The 17,316-nt window shown below is 39.6% G+C and overlaps 3 protein-coding genes across 3 annotated transcripts; 2 read left to right on the top strand and 1 right to left on the bottom strand.

The window, feature by feature from the left end:
* The first annotated feature begins 4,409 nt into the window (after positions 1–4,409).
* LOC137985155 (dnaJ homolog subfamily C member 22-like) lies at positions 4,410–5,709 on the top strand. Its single transcript, XM_068832660.1, has one exon. The coding sequence runs from the start codon at positions 4,451–4,453 to the stop codon at positions 5,528–5,530; it is 1,080 nt and encodes a 359-aa protein (XP_068688761.1). The 5' UTR covers positions 4,410–4,450; the 3' UTR covers positions 5,531–5,709.
* A 147-nt stretch (positions 5,710–5,856) lies between these two features.
* LOC137985156 (peroxisome assembly protein 12-like) lies at positions 5,857–8,176 on the bottom strand. Its single transcript, XM_068832661.1, has 2 exons — positions 7,283–8,176; positions 5,857–6,372 (listed from the first exon to the last, which is right to left on the bottom strand). Exons 1-2 carry the CDS (start codon positions 8,141–8,143, stop codon positions 6,157–6,159), a joined length of 1,077 nt encoding a protein of 358 aa, XP_068688762.1. The 5' UTR covers positions 8,144–8,176; the 3' UTR covers positions 5,857–6,156.
* Positions 8,177–8,187: 11 nt separating this feature from the next.
* On the top strand, positions 8,188–16,687 carry LOC137985157 (dnaJ homolog subfamily C member 27-like). Its single transcript, XM_068832662.1, has 8 exons — positions 8,188–8,297; positions 10,145–10,210; positions 10,802–10,841; positions 12,444–12,476; positions 13,629–13,705; positions 14,040–14,159; positions 14,790–14,860; positions 16,177–16,687. Exons 1-8 carry the CDS (start codon positions 8,229–8,231, stop codon positions 16,307–16,309), a joined length of 609 nt encoding a protein of 202 aa, XP_068688763.1. The 5' UTR covers positions 8,188–8,228; the 3' UTR covers positions 16,310–16,687.
* Positions 16,688–17,316: the final 629 nt, after the last annotated feature.

The raw sequence follows: 17,316 nt of genomic DNA, 5'->3' as shown, positions 1-17,316 counted from the left end.
TATTTTTAATCCGCAACTTTTTCTTTGCGGATCATTCACCTTCCGTCCACACATATCCGGTGAATCCGGCATGCGAATCCACAACTTTTTAAATCCGTTCTTCAGGGTGGAAAGTTTTGAATACGCAAAGAAATAGACCAATTTTTATATATGGAAATTCAGTCCTAAACAAATGTCATCATCTCGAGGCTCTTGGCCCGGTTGTTCAAAAGCCGATTAACGCTAATTCCAGATTAAAAATTAACCAAGGAATTTATTTATCTTCTCACAAATGCTGTTCAACGCTGATATTCGGCAAAACTTTACATTAGAAGAAGTAAATGTTGCAAAACAAAAATAAGCAAAAGAAACTTTCATCAAAAAGTTAAAACTTGAAACAAAAGTTTACGCTAATCTTGGATTAAGTTAATCGGCTTTCGAACAACCGGGCCCTGGGGAATAAATATGAGGATTCGTATGAGTTTATTCCCCAGAGCCTCGAGATGATGTGTTTTGTTTAGGACTGAATTTTAATATAATCGAAATTGGCCTATTACAAGAATAGTTTTTCATAAGTTTTCTCTCTCGCTACGCTAGTGTTTCATGACCTTTCATTCTCCCTTGCCTGACTGATTTCACTTTTAGACCTTCAGTCTCCCTTCCTTTCCCTTTGTTAAGTAACTGTCATCTGGAAATCACGTGCGGGTTACTTAGGAACCAATCACCGCTGTGTAGAAATCCCCTGGGAGCGTTGGATGAATCATGAACCAGACGAAGCCTTTTCAAAATATTCCTCAGAAAAATTAATTTTGTTTCCTTAGTGGGTTATGCATTTGCACTCTCGCAAGTCAAAATGTGAGTGCTTAGCAATGGTATGGTGTCGTTTCATCTACTAGTAAAATTGAAAGCGTCTTGGAAATCTATAAATGCGAATACAAATGATAAAGTTCTGCGAGTGTATTTGAACTGCGCGAGAACCAATACCTTCAAGCGCAATGAACGCGACTAGGAAAGTAGCGAAAAGAAAGCTTGAAAAACTTCCATTACGTTTAAGATTAAAATTTTCAGGCTGCTTTTGGCGATGATCGTCTCTAAACAAAGGATTTAATCTTGCACTAAACTTCTCAAACTTGAAGACGTTTCGTCCGAAACCATCGGACTTCATCAGGTCAACGGTGGAGTCGAAACTAGTCATGCAATACCCGTGACAAGTTATATGAGAGACGGCGCGGAATGTTGCGTAGCAACTCGTCCCATGCATTTGATAGTTTGAAGCGGAGGCCCCCCTTCTTGCTGAGGCTGGGTGCCTCAACCCTCTCACCCCTCGCTTGAACCACCGTTCTTCATGGTCCAAGATAGCTACCTCTGGGGAGATTTGATGCCCTGTTGTTTTGGCATGGGTGTAGACTGCGGAGTTCTGGGCCGCGTAGTACACAGGTTTGGTGTGTTGCGCGATTCGTTAGCCAAGTGCTTGCTTGGTTTCACCGATGTACGTCCTATTGCAGCCTGGGTGCGCGCATTTGATGCCGTGCACGACTCTGGAACGCTTTTTCTTAGGGGTACGGTCTTTGTCATGGACCAGCTTGTCACGTAGGAAGTTAGCTGGTTTGAAGGTCATGGTGACGCCCACTGCTTTAAGGGCTTTCTTAACTCTCTCGCTTAAGCCCTGGATACAGGGGATGGTAATTCTAGCCAGGGCTCTCTGATTGCCACTCGAACGGGAGTGCGCGGTGGTGGAAGACGTACCCTGATCGCTTTCTGCTGCCTTCCGAAAAGCCCATTTTGGATAGCCACATTTCTCGAGGGCATCGCCAACATAGGAAACCTCCTCATTAATGTCACTCTGATTGAGTTAGGGTTAGGGTCAGCTTGTGGAGGAAGGGGGGGGGGGGGGTTGATATGAGCTGAACTGTCGGTAATGATCGGTGTGTGTGGGGTTGCGGTACACACCTTGGTGCTCAGAGGACCGTTGTGCTGCCGATGTATGGCAGTGTCTAGGGAAGCCAGTGTGTTGTCCTGAGCCTCCTCCTGGGTGAACTTGATGTTCTAATCGCAGCTTTTGATATGGTCAAAGAAGGGGGTCTGGTCCTTCTTATCCACCACGACAAATGTGTCGTCAACAAACCTGAGCCACTCGCTTAAACCGGGAAAGCTCTCCAACGCCCGCTGCTCGAAACGTTCCATGTATAGGTTTGCAATGATAGGAGATCGCATTGCATAGCCATTGCATAGCCGTTCTTTTGTACGAAGTATTTGCTTCCATAGGTGAAATACGTGGTTTTTAGACATAAAGTAACCAATTCGACAATTTGATCCATGGACAGGTCTGTGCGTACTTCAAGAGTCTCATCCCTTGACAAGAAATCGCTTACCACCGTCAGGGCTTCGTCTGGGGGAATGCTGGCGAACAGGGCGCTGACATCGAAGGAGGTTATGGTCTCATTGTCCTGTAGTACCAGCCCCTGGATCCTTCCTACACAGTTCTGAGTGTTCTTGACGTGGTGCGGTCATTGACCGACTAGCGGACTCAAAAGTTTAGCGGCAAATTTCGCGACGTTATAAGTTACCGAGCCTATGCTGCTTACGGTCGGAAGGGGCACTGTTGAGTTTTTAACAATCGAGGAGACCTTGTGTCGTAATTCTTCCGCTCTCGTTTGTTTAATCGCTGACTCAACTGCCGTAATGAATTCGTTACACGGAGGACGATCAGGCATAACGGAAAAGTTCATTCCTTTGGCCAGAACTAATTCCTCCGCACTCGTTAGTTGGCGATCAGATATATTCTTTATCCATTTGCCCTTTAAACATTCATCCAACTTTTGTTCTTGCGTGGAGTGAGATCTTTCATGGCGAATCTGCAGCTTGGAGAACTTTTCAATGTGTCAGTGCTTTGTTGTATAGTGCTGGGTTAGTTGGGCCTTGTTAATGAATTCAACCACTCTTGCATGACCGCTGTTAGGTAACTTAAAAGATAACGCATTAATTAACTCCCGTTTCTTTCTCTGAAGCCCTTTGATCGCAAATTTACTTGCTTGCTTGAGCAATTTCCTCTCTGCGTTGCGTAGAATGCTGTTCGCCCGATGACCTTTCACAACACTGGGAAGCTTGATACTCGGTGCCGTCTCTCATGTGACTAGTCACGCGTATTGCATGACTAGTCACGACTCCACCATTGACCTGATAAAGTCCGATGGCTTCGGACGAAACGTCGCCAAGTTTAACATAAGTTTAGTACAAGATTTAAGCCTTTTTTTTTTTCAGTAATACCTACTAGATGAATAATATACACAGTTCATCGTCTCTAAAAATTGATTTAATGTTTTTGTGTTGCGAACCGATCGTTCGTACACAGTGTTCTTTCAGTTCAACCGAAGGACTACAAGAAATGGGGTTATTTAAACGAAACGACTCCACTGAAATAGCGCGGAAAGAAATGTAAATTTGATATCAATCCCAAGCAAACGACACAAATAGGTTTGAATCGCACGGGACAAAAATGTTTCAACCATACAAATTCTACCGTACTCATTCTGTAAAGAGCATGAAATTTATACGCTCCAGTTTCCCTTTGATAAGAATTTAAGTCAGCGATTCTAAATGCCCAGCACACGAAGCCCATTTTCTTGCAGTTTTCGAAGAGTCGAAAGTGCACTTCCAGAATCTGGAAGTCCGTTTTGATTGGTCTTCGTAAATTCCCGCTCGTCTCAGCAGACGCTCGTTGGGGAGAAACGCGTGACGAATCCCCAAGAGTGTCTGCGTGGGACTAGTTTCACTTTGATGTCACTTATGAATGAGCCATCCAGACTTCACTTCGCTGCAGAAATATTTACTTCTTTTCATCCGTACTTAGCAAATCAAACTTTGGAAAGCATCGCTTCAGTCCATTCAATCCTTCTAGATTGCTTCTAACCCTTTAGCCTGCGAACGCAGACGTATTTCAGGCGGCCTTCCAAAATGTATCACCCCACTTCTGCGCAGCATGGTATTCTGAGTAAACACTTAACGAGCGTCTTGTTATTTTTTATTGTGATTGCCTTAATTGCTCTTGTAATTAATAACAGTGTCATTGTCGTTAATGTTATTTGCATTCCTTGTATCATACGCACCTTGACCTGTACCACATAAGCCTCTCCTCTTTGGCCTCTCTTCTACACATATTAAGACTCTCGACTCGCCCCAGTCCTCTGTGAATTTTATCATCCAAGATGGCGGCAAAATTCGACTGCTTGAATCAGTGCTCGATCCCCAGATATGTCCCGACCATAAGAACTTAACGCTGTTTGTCTGAAAAATATAAGGAATTGTCAACAGCAGTTGGGCTCTTTATCCCCAATTTTATTCTTGAAGAATTAACCAGTCCCACCAGTCCCTGCATGACATGTTACAATCGGACAGCCAATCAGATGCCGCCAGGTGAATAACTCGTGTGTCACTTAGCACAATTGTCACACTACTGCAAATAAACTGAGGCATGGCGAAGAATCGAAAAAGCTTATTCTTGACTTATCTAATCTGGCTGATCTGGGGATGGCTTGGTTTACATCATTTATACCTCGGTCGAGATATCCAGGCGTTTTTGTGGTGGTCCACGATCGGCGGCTTCTTTGGTTTGGGTTGGTTTCGTGATCTTTGGCGAATTCCCGAGTATGTTGACGATGCAAATGATGAACCGTACTTTGTTGAAGAGTTAAAAAGAAAGATAAAGTTCCGTAAAGAGCCTTCATTTAGCGTCACCAGATTCTCTGGTCAAATGTTAGTAGGTTACTTCTACGGAATTTTAATTCGTCTCGCGATCCCCGAAGAAGTGGCATGGTTGCCATTTCTATTGGTACCTTTGGGTGTCGCTATCGGGGTGTATCTTGTGGGGAACATTGGTCGTGAACGAGGAGATTTCAAATACCCATTGGCAGGAGCATTTATTACCAATAGTATTTTAACTTACCTAACCGGAGAGGAGGCTGGTTCCATGTACGTTGCTTTGATTGCGGCGATATTCTTTCAAAATCATCGGGAGTTTCGGAAAAATAAGCCAGCAAAAAGGACTTTATGCAAGCGTTTGCAGTACCTCGCTGTTGGCGGTATAGTTATTTGTTTTCTTTGGAGCTCGTTCCTTTATTTTAATGCACAAGTTACAACGGAGGATGGAGAAACAGTGAAACTGCGAGATGCGGTGAACCATTTCTTTCAATCCCCAGTATGGCTGGAGTTCAAGGAAGTGTTTTGGGGTTTATACGAGGAGGGTCAGAGAAATGGTTGGGACAATTTCTACGAGGAATTTGTCAAGGCTTTGGATCCAAGGGGAGAGAAAAACGCGTATCGTGTGTTGGGACTGACAGAAGACGCGACTCAAGAGGAAATCAAACGAAGATACAAAAAACTTGCGGTCAAATGGCATCCAGACAAAAATCCGGACGATAAAGAAAAAGCCCAACGAAAATTCATGGAAATTCAGGAAGCTTACGAGATTCTGTCTAACATTAAAGCAAGAAGAGCTGAAACAAATTCAAGGACAAGAGCAAATTCTGATCGACATGATCACTCGGATTTTTAATAGGAAATTAAGTTTTGCAGTCAGTGGCAAGTTACTTTCCACGAGATTTACCGGTGGTTATATTATTTTGATTATTGACATATTATCTACCTGTAAAATGAGCCAATGACAAGGGCACAAAGAAAACAGATTCTGTAGACAATTGATCTGAGAACAGACATTAAAAATATGTTATGAACTTTGAGTTATTTACTAAACTAGCTGTATTTAAAGCTTAGTAAAAGCTCTAATAAATTATTTAAGCTTAGTAATAAATAAGACAATCATTTTGCAAAGAGGCAGTTCACTTACATATTCGGCCAGGTTAAAAAGCGCTTAAAACTCAGTTCACAAATACCTCCATGTTTTCTAAGTTATCTATGAAGTAGAGTGAATAACAACACAGTACATTTGCACTGCCTCTCTAACCTTACACCAATGTTAAAAACTTAACGAAAGACATCAGTGATGAAAATTTAAAAAGGACAGAGCTTTAGACGTATCGCCTGCAAACAGACTTCAGATTGAATGCACTAGTTTGTCTCTTCCTTCCTCTTTAATCCTGTCAGATGTCAGTCATCTCATCCATTGTTGTTTGTTGATGGTGACAATATTACCTATTGTTCCCCAAGCATCAATCTTCCTATTTAGTTGGTAACATCTACATACAGTCTGATGAGTTGCTTTGTAGCACTTGGTAAGTGAGTGATGGGACAGCAGCCATGCTGGTTGAGATATTTATAAATACAAGGATAACAGAAAACATAACCCGATGAGGATAATGCTGTAGGATTGGTGCGAACTTTCCAACACAGAGGGCACTGGACAGGATGAGGAGGCAGCTGAACTCCATGCTGTGCTGGCTGGGAAAAGCAATTTATTCAACTTTAGGATTACATTCCCCTCCTTCAATAATAAATAGCCCACTTTACAGAAACGCTCAGTGGTAGTGAGGCTACCGGTGACTTTCTACTGATACGGGCTCACTTACTTACATACAGACATACAAACATACTTAAACGACCAAAAGACCAATGAAATACAATCACAACAGAACACTCAACAACAACTGTGAATAATCCCAACTGGCCAGAGGCAAACCAGCTGGCTATTTACAAGTGCAGCTGAGAAGCTGAACCAGGGACTACCAGGATCAAATTCAACGAGTGGTCAGAACATGTCTTGAACCTAGGATCCCCAGATCTCAAGGCAAGCGCCCTAACCACTGGGCCTCACTGCCTCCTCACTTCTTTTTATCATGAAAAGTGTTTTGTTGTGGTGCTAAATAGCCCAGAGTCACCAACCTTGTAACTCAGCATCAACTGTGCAGTGGGCATTAGCATTATTTGAAGAACATTTAAACACTGGTTCAAAAACAACTTCAATAAAAATGAGTTCTAGAGCTGACTATACATGTAATGGTCAATGCAGGACTCTAGTAATGTTCTTAGTGAGTTTCTTGCAAATAGCCTGACCTCTGGCTGTATCTTTTTCGGTCTCTTTTGCTCAGAAATCTATCTAAATCAGCCGTGATAACTCACCCCTGAACCGGTGCATTGAGCATTAGTGAAGTTTATCAGTGGATTGGGTTTTCGGTTTAACTTGCAACTTCATCTCACGGGAGGTAGTATTTAATTGGATAGTGTCTGTTATGAGATAACCTTATCAATAACCATGGTCTTAACTGGGAAACTGGGGATGTTATGATACAATTATGGCTTGAGCATATTACCCCTGCCCTGACAAGGCCTTATATTCCTAAACATTCCAAACCTTAGGTCCAAGAGGTGGTGGAGGCACTGGTAACTGAGTAACTGATTGTACAGCTTCCTTGTTGTCACTTGAATACCACCACTCAATGAATTTAAGGAAAAACACAATAACGGGAAGGCCATTGGCTAACACCACAACCACCAAACGTCCAAGAGATCCCGGAATCGCTGATAATTTTTCAGTCAAATTCTTTCCTTTTAACAGGTTGATATGACTGTTCTGTACATTCTGTGCAAGTATGTCTTGTCTTGTGAGCCTTTTCAGGGAAACTCCGATGACATGCAACAACGGAGAATGAACTTCGGAAAACTGAAACACGTACATCAAATAATAACACAAGAAAACCGTTTCCCATGTGAAATGCAAAAATGGATAGACATAAACGAACGTCCTCTTCAGCTGGAGAAAGTATGAACGTTTCCTCCTAGGGTAAGAAGTTTGATTTCCAGTTATATAATCTTCTCGAGTTCTTTCAAAAAGTTCATCAAGTTTCAGTTTTGCATATGGGACACCAACAAGCATTATTACAGACAGATATCTTTGAATACTCGAAATTCCTTCCTCTTTCTTTCCAGTTATACCGGTGTTTACTCTTTTAAGACCGTAAAAATTTTCGGAAATGGATCCTCCGGAGTTTTTCAAGTAGTGATTCTGAACAAAATAGTCCAAGCAGAGATAAATTTCATCTCCAATACGCCAAACCCAGCCCCACTTGTCAGGATTGGAAGTTGCCAACACTTTTAAGGCATACCCAACAGCAGGTCGAAGAATCGATGCCATAGACTCTTCAGCGATAATCTCAAATATTGTAGGATTTGCATTTGCAGTTCCCTGATTCAAATGTGCAGCAAACTCCGCCATTTTGAACTTTGAACAGTCGAACACTGCTTGGCAACCGGATGCTTGTTTTAGCAGGCCTGGACACAAAGTAAGAGCTCCCGCGAAAATGGAAAGAAAACCTGGGCATTTGAGCAAATCAGTGCAAGAAATTGCTGGATCTTTATGCTGGATTAAGGTAACACTGCTCATCGACAATTTGGTTTATAAATCGTGTCAACTGAGTAGCTAGTTGGCAACAAGATCACAGCAAAGGTGCATACAATACATAATTGACCGCTCCCCATAGGAGCTTTCCAGGGCCAATGAAACACAACGAAACGACAACTGTTAAGAATCCCAACTGGCTGGAGGTAAACCAATTAGCTATTTACAAGTGCGGCTGGGAAGTTGAACTAGGGACTACCAGGATCAAATTAAACGAGTGGTGAGAGCGGGTCTTGAACCAGGGATCTCCGGATCTCAAGGCAAGCGCTCTAACCACTGGGCCACACTGCATCCTGAGTTACTGTGTAGATTACAGACGTCGACCATCATAACCATGTACTAATTCAAACCTTGGGCATAATGTTGAGGCCTAATTAAGCTTAACACTGAAAAAATGTTTATGGTAGAGTTCTAATCCTACCATCATCAATGCCAACCAGTGACTTTTAACTTTGAAAATAACAGTGACTGTCCTTATTAACCAAACCCTAACCCTAATTACTAATTTTAAAGAAAACAACTGTAAAAATATAGTTTTAAGTCTCTCAGGTTTGTATTACTGATATCTCTAAATCTTGTCATCCTCTCTTGTGGTAACCCTTACTGCAGACCGTGATGCCTGCAGGTGACACCATGCAACTACTAGGATGTCCCCTCCCACAACCCTATGAATATGACCTTTCTTGAAACAAACAGCAGGCTTCTTATTTCAACATTTTAGTAGCACTTGCAACGGTATTTGTAAAGCATTTAGGCAAGAAACTAAAATTGGCTGTGGTGGGCACATTAATTAAATAATTTAACCACAACTAACATTATGAAATTATAGCAGTTACAACATACCGGGTATACTATTAAAAACAATTATTTCCTTCATTTGTCGAATTAATTTTGAGAAATATTTTATAAATGCAATAGAGGATTTTTTATGTTTACATAGCTTCATCTAAACACTCGGGGAGTTCGGAGAATTTGAGACAGTTATGCAAACCCTCAACAGCATCTTGGGTTTGCATAACTGTCTCAAATTCTCCCAACTCCCCCTCGTGTTTAGGTGAGGCTAATTGTTAACACAGAAAAAGTCCTCTATTGCTTAAGCATAAAACTGGTAAGCAGTCCTAAAAGAAATGAAACTACAGACAATGAAATTAATTAAGGTATTGACAGTCATTGACCACTGGCAATGGTTGACTGGCAGGTACCAAGGGAACAACTGCTTATCTGGACTTGAATGCTCATGTTGTCGTCAGAACCTTAAACTTCCTTATTTCACATAGTTGTTTTGCAGAACAAGGCAAAGAAATAATTGACCAAATGCAAAAATTATGGCTCCCAACAAAGTACAAAATGTATTATTTGGTCTTTGTGTTAATTAATCGTTGAAAGAACATGCATGGGCTGTAAATTTAGGCTAATTAACACAAAGACAAAAGGATAATTTGTTGGCAGCCCTTTTTGCATTAGGTCAATGGTTTGAATCATCATCATCATCATAATTGTGTGCCACACAAGCTGAAAGACCACTTCCCTCTTCAGATAAATAAAATTTTATCATATAATTGTTAAAAATGGCATTGTCTTTGCTTGGAAACTCCCTGTTGTAGGTTTTCCCCAGTACCTGATTTGTTTGTCAGTTGGAATTTGTAGAAAAGTGTGGCAATTCCAGCTCTGGTTTGAACTTAGTAAAAGATCGAAAAAGGGGTTTTCCATTCAGGCACCCAAAATCTACCTCAGAACTTGGGTTAGTTGATTCATAGTGATTGTTTAGTTTGTCTTTTAAAATGTAACTATCATGAATATGAATTATTGTTCTTGTAGGTTGTGGGAATTGGAAATGATGGTGTGGGAAAGACTTGTCTTGTGAAGAACTTCTGTGAGAAAAAGGTTTGATGAAATTATTATGTTGTCATAATTTTTATTCTAAGGGTCATTTAACATTTGAATTGTTAAAACTGTACATTAGTTTCAGGCCTCCGTTTAAACCAGCGTCGCTGAATTGGATTGCCTGTATAAACATCGCAAATAAATAAATTACATTCCTAATAGAAACCTAAGATATTCTAAAAAAAAACTCCTAATTATACCTAAATGCAATCTTAAAACATGTGGATAGCATTCTCTCTCAGGGCTCCTACACTGTGAAATGCCCTGCAAGACGATATTAGGCAAGTGGAAGACCTACAAACGTTTAAGTCCAAAATAAAAACCCATGTCTTTAGGCAGTTGCAGTTTTTGTTTTCATTGATTTTACTAGTTTTATTCCATTATCCAATTGATTTTATATTTATATTACCATTATTGTAAAGCGCCACTGGATCTTTGAGAAGAGTTGCACTATATAAGCCATGTATTATTATTATTATTATTATTATTATTATTATTATTTAAATCTGTAGTTTATCACGTAGCTTATCATTAAGATTCTGTATTTTTCACTCACTCAGTACTAGATAAGTGAAACCTTTTTCTTGACAGTTTTCTAAGAATTACCACCCAACAGTAGGAGTTGATTATGGTAAGTTATTATTAACATTAGTGATAATTATTTCATTTTGTCTTTCACCTGATATATGGAAGGCAGGGTGATCTATAATCAAGCCTTACCGGTACTTGCTACCTTTGTTTTACATGTTCTACTATCCTATAGAATCCTGACATGATCATTTTTCTGTAAAACCTTATGGTTTATGTGTTCAAACCATTTACATGTACCTGCCGTCTCAAGCCTAAGCATCCAACAAAACTCCCAATGAACTATCCTTACCACATTATCGCGATGCTGTTTTACTCTCTCTGAGCCAGTTGTGTGCATTGATGTGCCAGACAGTCTCTCCGTTTTCTCCTCACATCCTGCACTTGTTACTTCCCACTGTGTGGTCAACTCTTTGCTTTACAGAAGTGGTTCTCATTGCAACTGCTCCTGTGTACCATTAAAATTAAGGATTTCGCGTCAGGCTTCATGCCACCTTGTGCACCCAGGACTACCTTTGTTCTGTGTCGGCTTCCACTTCTTTATTTTATATTTTCCATGCATCCTCTTTTCCATCCACCTATTTTCAGTTTCAGCATCTTTCTCTCTTTTGTACTGGGTTTTGTCTTCATGTCCTGAACTCACTTTCAACAGCAATGATTGGTTTGCATTCTTTACGTACTAGTCAAAAGTATTATAATACAATAACACAATACATACTTAATTGACCGCTCCCCATAGGGGCTTTTCAGGGCCAATGAAACACAACAAAACGACGGAACAGAATAACAACTACAACTGTTAAGAATCCCAACTGGCCGGAGGCAAACCAGTTGGCTATTTACAAGTGCAGCTGGGAAGTTGAACAAGGAACTACCAGGATCAAATTCAACGATTGTGGTCAAAGAGAGTCTTGAACCCGGGATCTCCAATTTCAAGGCAGGCACCCTAACCACTGGGCCACACTGCCTCTACTTAGACAGTCTACCTCTACCTTAATCTCTTCTGACCTTAATACACATCGTCCACAACCAATCAGCCCTTTTTCTCTTTTTTTCCTTGATTCAGACAATCTATCAAATGAATGTCACTCCTGGGATGAAAAGGCAACAAAAGCTCTGCAGTTCATCAGCTGTCCAAAAGATTGCTCCAGCCTCGTGTCTTGATAGAGATAAATAATTTTATGTAGCTGTTAATCGCTTCAAATTTATTTTGACCACTTGGGTTTAAGAACCAGTCTCAGTCTTCCGAAGTATTCTTCCCTAAATCTGCTTTTTATTTCCTTCTCCATCACACTATCCATCCCCAATATTCCAACTGAAGATACTTGTACCATTTATCATCAATCTGTTTCATGAACTCTCCAGATGGTAGCACTTTACATTTCTGGCCCTGATTTGCAACTTTGATCATTGACATCTGAGGTTATTGACCGATGTAAGCATGCAATTTCTAACAAGCATGACTACCTGTAATAAAATTAGTAATATTAGTCCCTTTATGTCTAGACCACTGTGCAATTTTATAAATCAGTTTGATCTGACCTTATAGAGACATATGCATAAGAGTTGTATGTGAAAGCACTTACCATTGAAGGAAAAATTATAATGCACTGATGCCATCCCAGTTTTATTTTCTTTCTTCCAGGTTTTAAGTTACACAAAATAAATGGAACTGAATGTAAGATTCTAACTCTCACTTTATTGAAGTGTTAAGGTTTTGTAAGCAGAACAAATGCTCTACTAATACATGAAATGATGGAAAGGTGCAATGCACCCATGAGAAGGATAGAATACAAGTTGCTTGGAAACAGGCAAAAGGACAACTGAAAAATCAGAGTCCTAGGCAGGAACCGAACCTATGACCTCCATATTTTTGTATCTGGTTTTCCCCTCGCTGAAAAAAAAACCAACGTTTGATCTGCTTGATAAAATTCATGTTGATTTCTAGTCTTCATAATTAGTAGAGCACTTGGAATTTTTTATCAAGCAGATCAAACGTTGGTTTTTTTTTTCAGTCAGAGGGGAAGACTAAAGTACCCCGAGAAAAACCTCTCAGGGCCACATAGTACGTGGCATCCAGTCTTGGATCTGTATCCTGGGCAACATTAGTGCAAGGCAAGCACTCTCAACAGACACTATACCGTAAAGTTCTGATAATAACAACCCCCCGAAAGTAGCGACCCCCTTCCCCCGAAATTAGCGAGACCTAAGTTTTTTAAATGGTATACTGTATATCATTAATTTGTCAATCAATAGTCAAACAATTTTAATGTACAATAATGTGTTCGTACAGTGTCACAAATTGTTTACGAAAAAGCACTTTAATTTACAACAAGGGGAAGCTTTATGCCACCATTCGTCCTTGACATCAGTTCACTGATGTAGGGATGTAAGAACTATCATAAACCGGTGTAATTTCGTATTAACAACAGGAATGTTTCTTCATGTTGAAACTGAAAACTCTATATAGTTATTTCGGAAAAGAAGCTCACGCCAGCTCTATTTGTAAACAATTTTTGTTCCCCGAAAGTACCGAGGGTCGCTACTATTGGAACTCTACGGTACCATGACAGAAAGTGGGGCATTGCATGCCAGCAATGTTGTTGCATGTGGACATCCCATTTCAATTTAAAGAAGTTTTCTTCATTGTAATGATAATAGTGACTAGAATTCAAGAGAACAGATTCTTTCAGTTGAAAAAAAAATCAGTAATTTTAATATATTATTTTTGTTTGTGGTTGTGCCCATATTATAATTTAATGTTGTTTTGTTTACAACTCTCCTCCTTCCCTCTTAAGTTTTCTTTTTTGCATAAAACATTATTTTTCAGATAGGATCAACTTCTGGGATTTTGGTGGTCATGCAGATTTTGATGAAATAAGAGTTGAATTGTATGGACAGACACAGGTGAAAAGTAATGTTGTCTTTTCATTTTATTAATTAAGGACTCGGGCTTGTTGATATCAACATGTCATCTTAGGCATCATGATAATGATAATGACAATAACAGTCATCATCACTTATCAAGGTCTCAAGTTTATTTAGCAAAGTGCTTAAAAGCTCTGCTAATTGGCAAGACTGTAAATAAAATCATAATATCAAGTCAAAGCAGACCACATCAAATCAGAAAGGTTTGTTTTAATCACCGTAATGATATTATGTGTACTTATTTGGGCCATTTGATTTTTAAAAATTAATTCTAAAGAACTGAGGGTGGATTTTTCCTCTACATCACATCCAGGCTTGTGTTCTTGTGTTTGATGTCACAAACAAGCTGTCATTTGACTCGCTGGATTATTGGCTCCAAGAATTCACTAGTAATGGTGGCAAACATGCTGTTGTTGCTGTGGTAGCAAATAAGGTCAGACATGATTTACGATGATATCATCATAATATTACATTTATTCAGGAGGGGGTGTGGTCCAGTTGTTACACTGTGAGGTCTTGGATTTGCATGCACTTGCACTCGGCTAAAATCCCACTCTGATTATGGGTTGGATTTCAACTCTACCAGTCTTTGAAAATTTCCAACCAGTTGCATGCATCCTGCCAGTTGAGATTCTTACACACTGACTGCAACTATGTTATGTTTCATCGTCATTATTTAGTTCAGGCTCCAGTTGTTCGGTTTTGCAAGTGTTTATCTGCTGGATAGTGATTTATCCAGTGGACTAGGGTTATCATTGACAGCAGGTGGTTAGTATAAACAGAGGAATGCACAATGGCTTGACAGCTGAGTGCACTCCTACTTAGTACTATAATTTTATACAAAGCAAAGTTACATTTTTTTTTTACTTTGACATCTATCATTAAAGATTACAGATCATCAGTTCAATAGTTCAAGATTGTGCCTCATTTTTAAACCAAGGCAAAGAAATCCTTACATCAAGCTCACACAACCTTGTCCATCAACAAGCTGTATCCAACATTGCTTGCTGCATGGTTGGTTAAGGCTGTTCAGTAAATTTCTTTGTTTACTGCACATTTACAGATCGATTTATCCTCCAAAAGAGTTGTAGGCAGCAAGGATGGGCAGAGATGGGCCAAAGCACATGACATCAGGTTTGTTTTTCTTGATGGTAGATCAAACAGACCAACTGAAGGCCACTTGGCTTAGTTGGTTGAGTATCAGGCCCCACCCATGCAGGAGGTTGCAGGTTCAAATTGCAAAAGGACCAAACACTGAGCATCTTTGTTGGTTCTCTACTCTGCACCGAGAGGTTTACTGCGGGTACTCCGGTTTCCCCTCTTCTCAAAAACCAACATTTGACTTGATTTACTTTCATTGTTAATTTCAGTTTACAGTGTCCCCAATGAGAGCTCCAGCGCTAGAACGACTAGACACTTAAATAAAGTTCCTTTCCTTTCTAAAATAACTGACTGAGAGGTGAAAGTCCCACCTTTGTAATTGCATCAGCAAATGGTTTAATTTTCAACTCTCCTTCAACCATTAAACCACAGGGCCCAATTTGCTCAGCACTTGTGACATATCAAATGATGTGGGGTCAAAGTCAGCCCACTCAATGTTCAAAACAGTATGGTGTGGCCTTGATCTGGATGGGGACATCTTTCACTTCCCTAATAATAATGTTATTGTACACTACATAAACAAGCTGTAAATAATTTACTTCTTGTTTGTCTGTTTACTGCTTATTGTCCAGTGCTCAATCAGTTAAAGTTAGTCCTGAAAATCCCCATAGTAAGTGGCTAATAAACATGCTTTAGTTCCCCTTACGGATGTGTGAGGTTCAAGGCAGATGTTTGCAAGGACCAGTGCAACTAAAGAAATAGCAGGGCAAGCTAATCACCTCTTTCGTACATTTTATAAATGAGATTTTCCTTTACTCTGAAAGTGGGACCTCTTTTAATAATTTACATTTTTTGTTTGTGCACTATCCAATCACATACCAAGGAAAGCCATTTTTGGCTTTAACTGGATAGTGCACACAGGTAAGTGGATTTGTTAAAAGTGGTCACATTTTTGTGATCCTTCATGTAAATGATAATCCACTTGTCCCATATACAAGTACAGCTGTAAAGCAAATGGCATAAATGTTACTTTGCATTACTGGCTTTCTTGGTCATCTTGTGATAACCAGAATGTACATTGGCAGTAGCCTAAGGAGGCACCGCTGGACAGCTTAGTTTCCACCTGCAAAAGTGATATATTAAATCTGCACTTTTGTCAAGCCAAACCTTTTGAATCATGTATTGCTTTTTGGTTAGGGCTTCAACTTACAATCTGCTTTTATTCCCCATAATTTAGGGCCATAACCTTATTGTTATTATGAACAAGACAGTAACAAGTGATCTAGGACTTAAATTTCCTGTTGTAATAAGTTCCCGTTGGTTATGTTTTTTTTATTTTTTTTGTTCAGATATTATGAGACTTCAGCTGGGACTGGTCAGGGAGTTCATGAGATGTTTAGTGGTGTGTTAGCAGCAGCAGTGGAGGCAAAACTTGTCAAAGCTAAGCCAGTTATCAGTTTAGAACAGAGTAAAAACAAATAAATCAAACAAGGGTCTTTGCCATCCTTGTTTCATCTTGTGAAAAAAACCCAGACACACTACAACTACAAAAAAATCCACCATGATTAATCTATGCACAGTGTATGTGCTCTAAACTGTAAGCATGACTGATCAGCGTTAGAATTTGCCTCTATGAAAAAAATACAAATGTAGCTCTTGGTTTTCACTCATTTCTTACTCAGTGCAAATGTTCGTTTAATTGTTATCAATATTATTTATCATTATTTGCATGCAAAGAAAGTTTCATTAACCCACTGAATCCTCAACATCCCCCATCCCCCCACCCCATCAACGAGAGAAATCTTCTGGCATTAACTCTAAGGAAGCAATGGGTTAATGGCAGATTAACTTGGAACACCACCATGACTATGTTGATGAGAAAGGAAGGATAGGCTTTATATTTTAAAATGTACTTCATTTTTATTACATAAATTCTACCTTGTACATTAAGTTGTGCTCAGTCAAAAACAAGTACATTGTACTTTTGTTTATACAGAGCCCGTTTGCAAGATCTTACATCCAACTAGAGATTGTTGTGACATAGAAATGTACAAAGCCTATGTACATAATTAGTTTTTTTAAAGAGAATCTCTAGAGAAGTCTAAACTCCTGAAGTTAGGACAACTATTCTACAAATTAAAATATTATTCCTCTTTAGCCATGAATTGGCAGTTCTCATGCAATGCTAAAGACAGAGATGATTATACATGTAAACTAAAATACCCAATAAGGAATGGCTAGCCAACAGAAAGCTTTAGCAATGATGACAAGACAACCATGCCACCACCAAACAGTATTTTTTTTAATGACCAAAAAAAACCTGCAGCACATGCAGCATAGCTTTTAGTACATTTGTATTCCATCCTCGTGCAAAACTATGTGAAATTAATTTTGACTACAACGTGGGTATACAACAAGCAATCTCTCATTCTCTATAAATAATAATTTCTGATCACAAATACAATAACTAGTGTCGTAGCATACTTTTG

Source organism: Montipora foliosa, chromosome 14, assembly GCF_036669935.1.
Source record: "Montipora foliosa isolate CH-2021 chromosome 14, ASM3666993v2, whole genome shotgun sequence".
Classification (NCBI taxonomy): domain Eukaryota; kingdom Metazoa; phylum Cnidaria; class Anthozoa; order Scleractinia; family Acroporidae; genus Montipora; species Montipora foliosa.
This window is presented reverse-complemented; position numbering and strand designations above follow the sequence as displayed.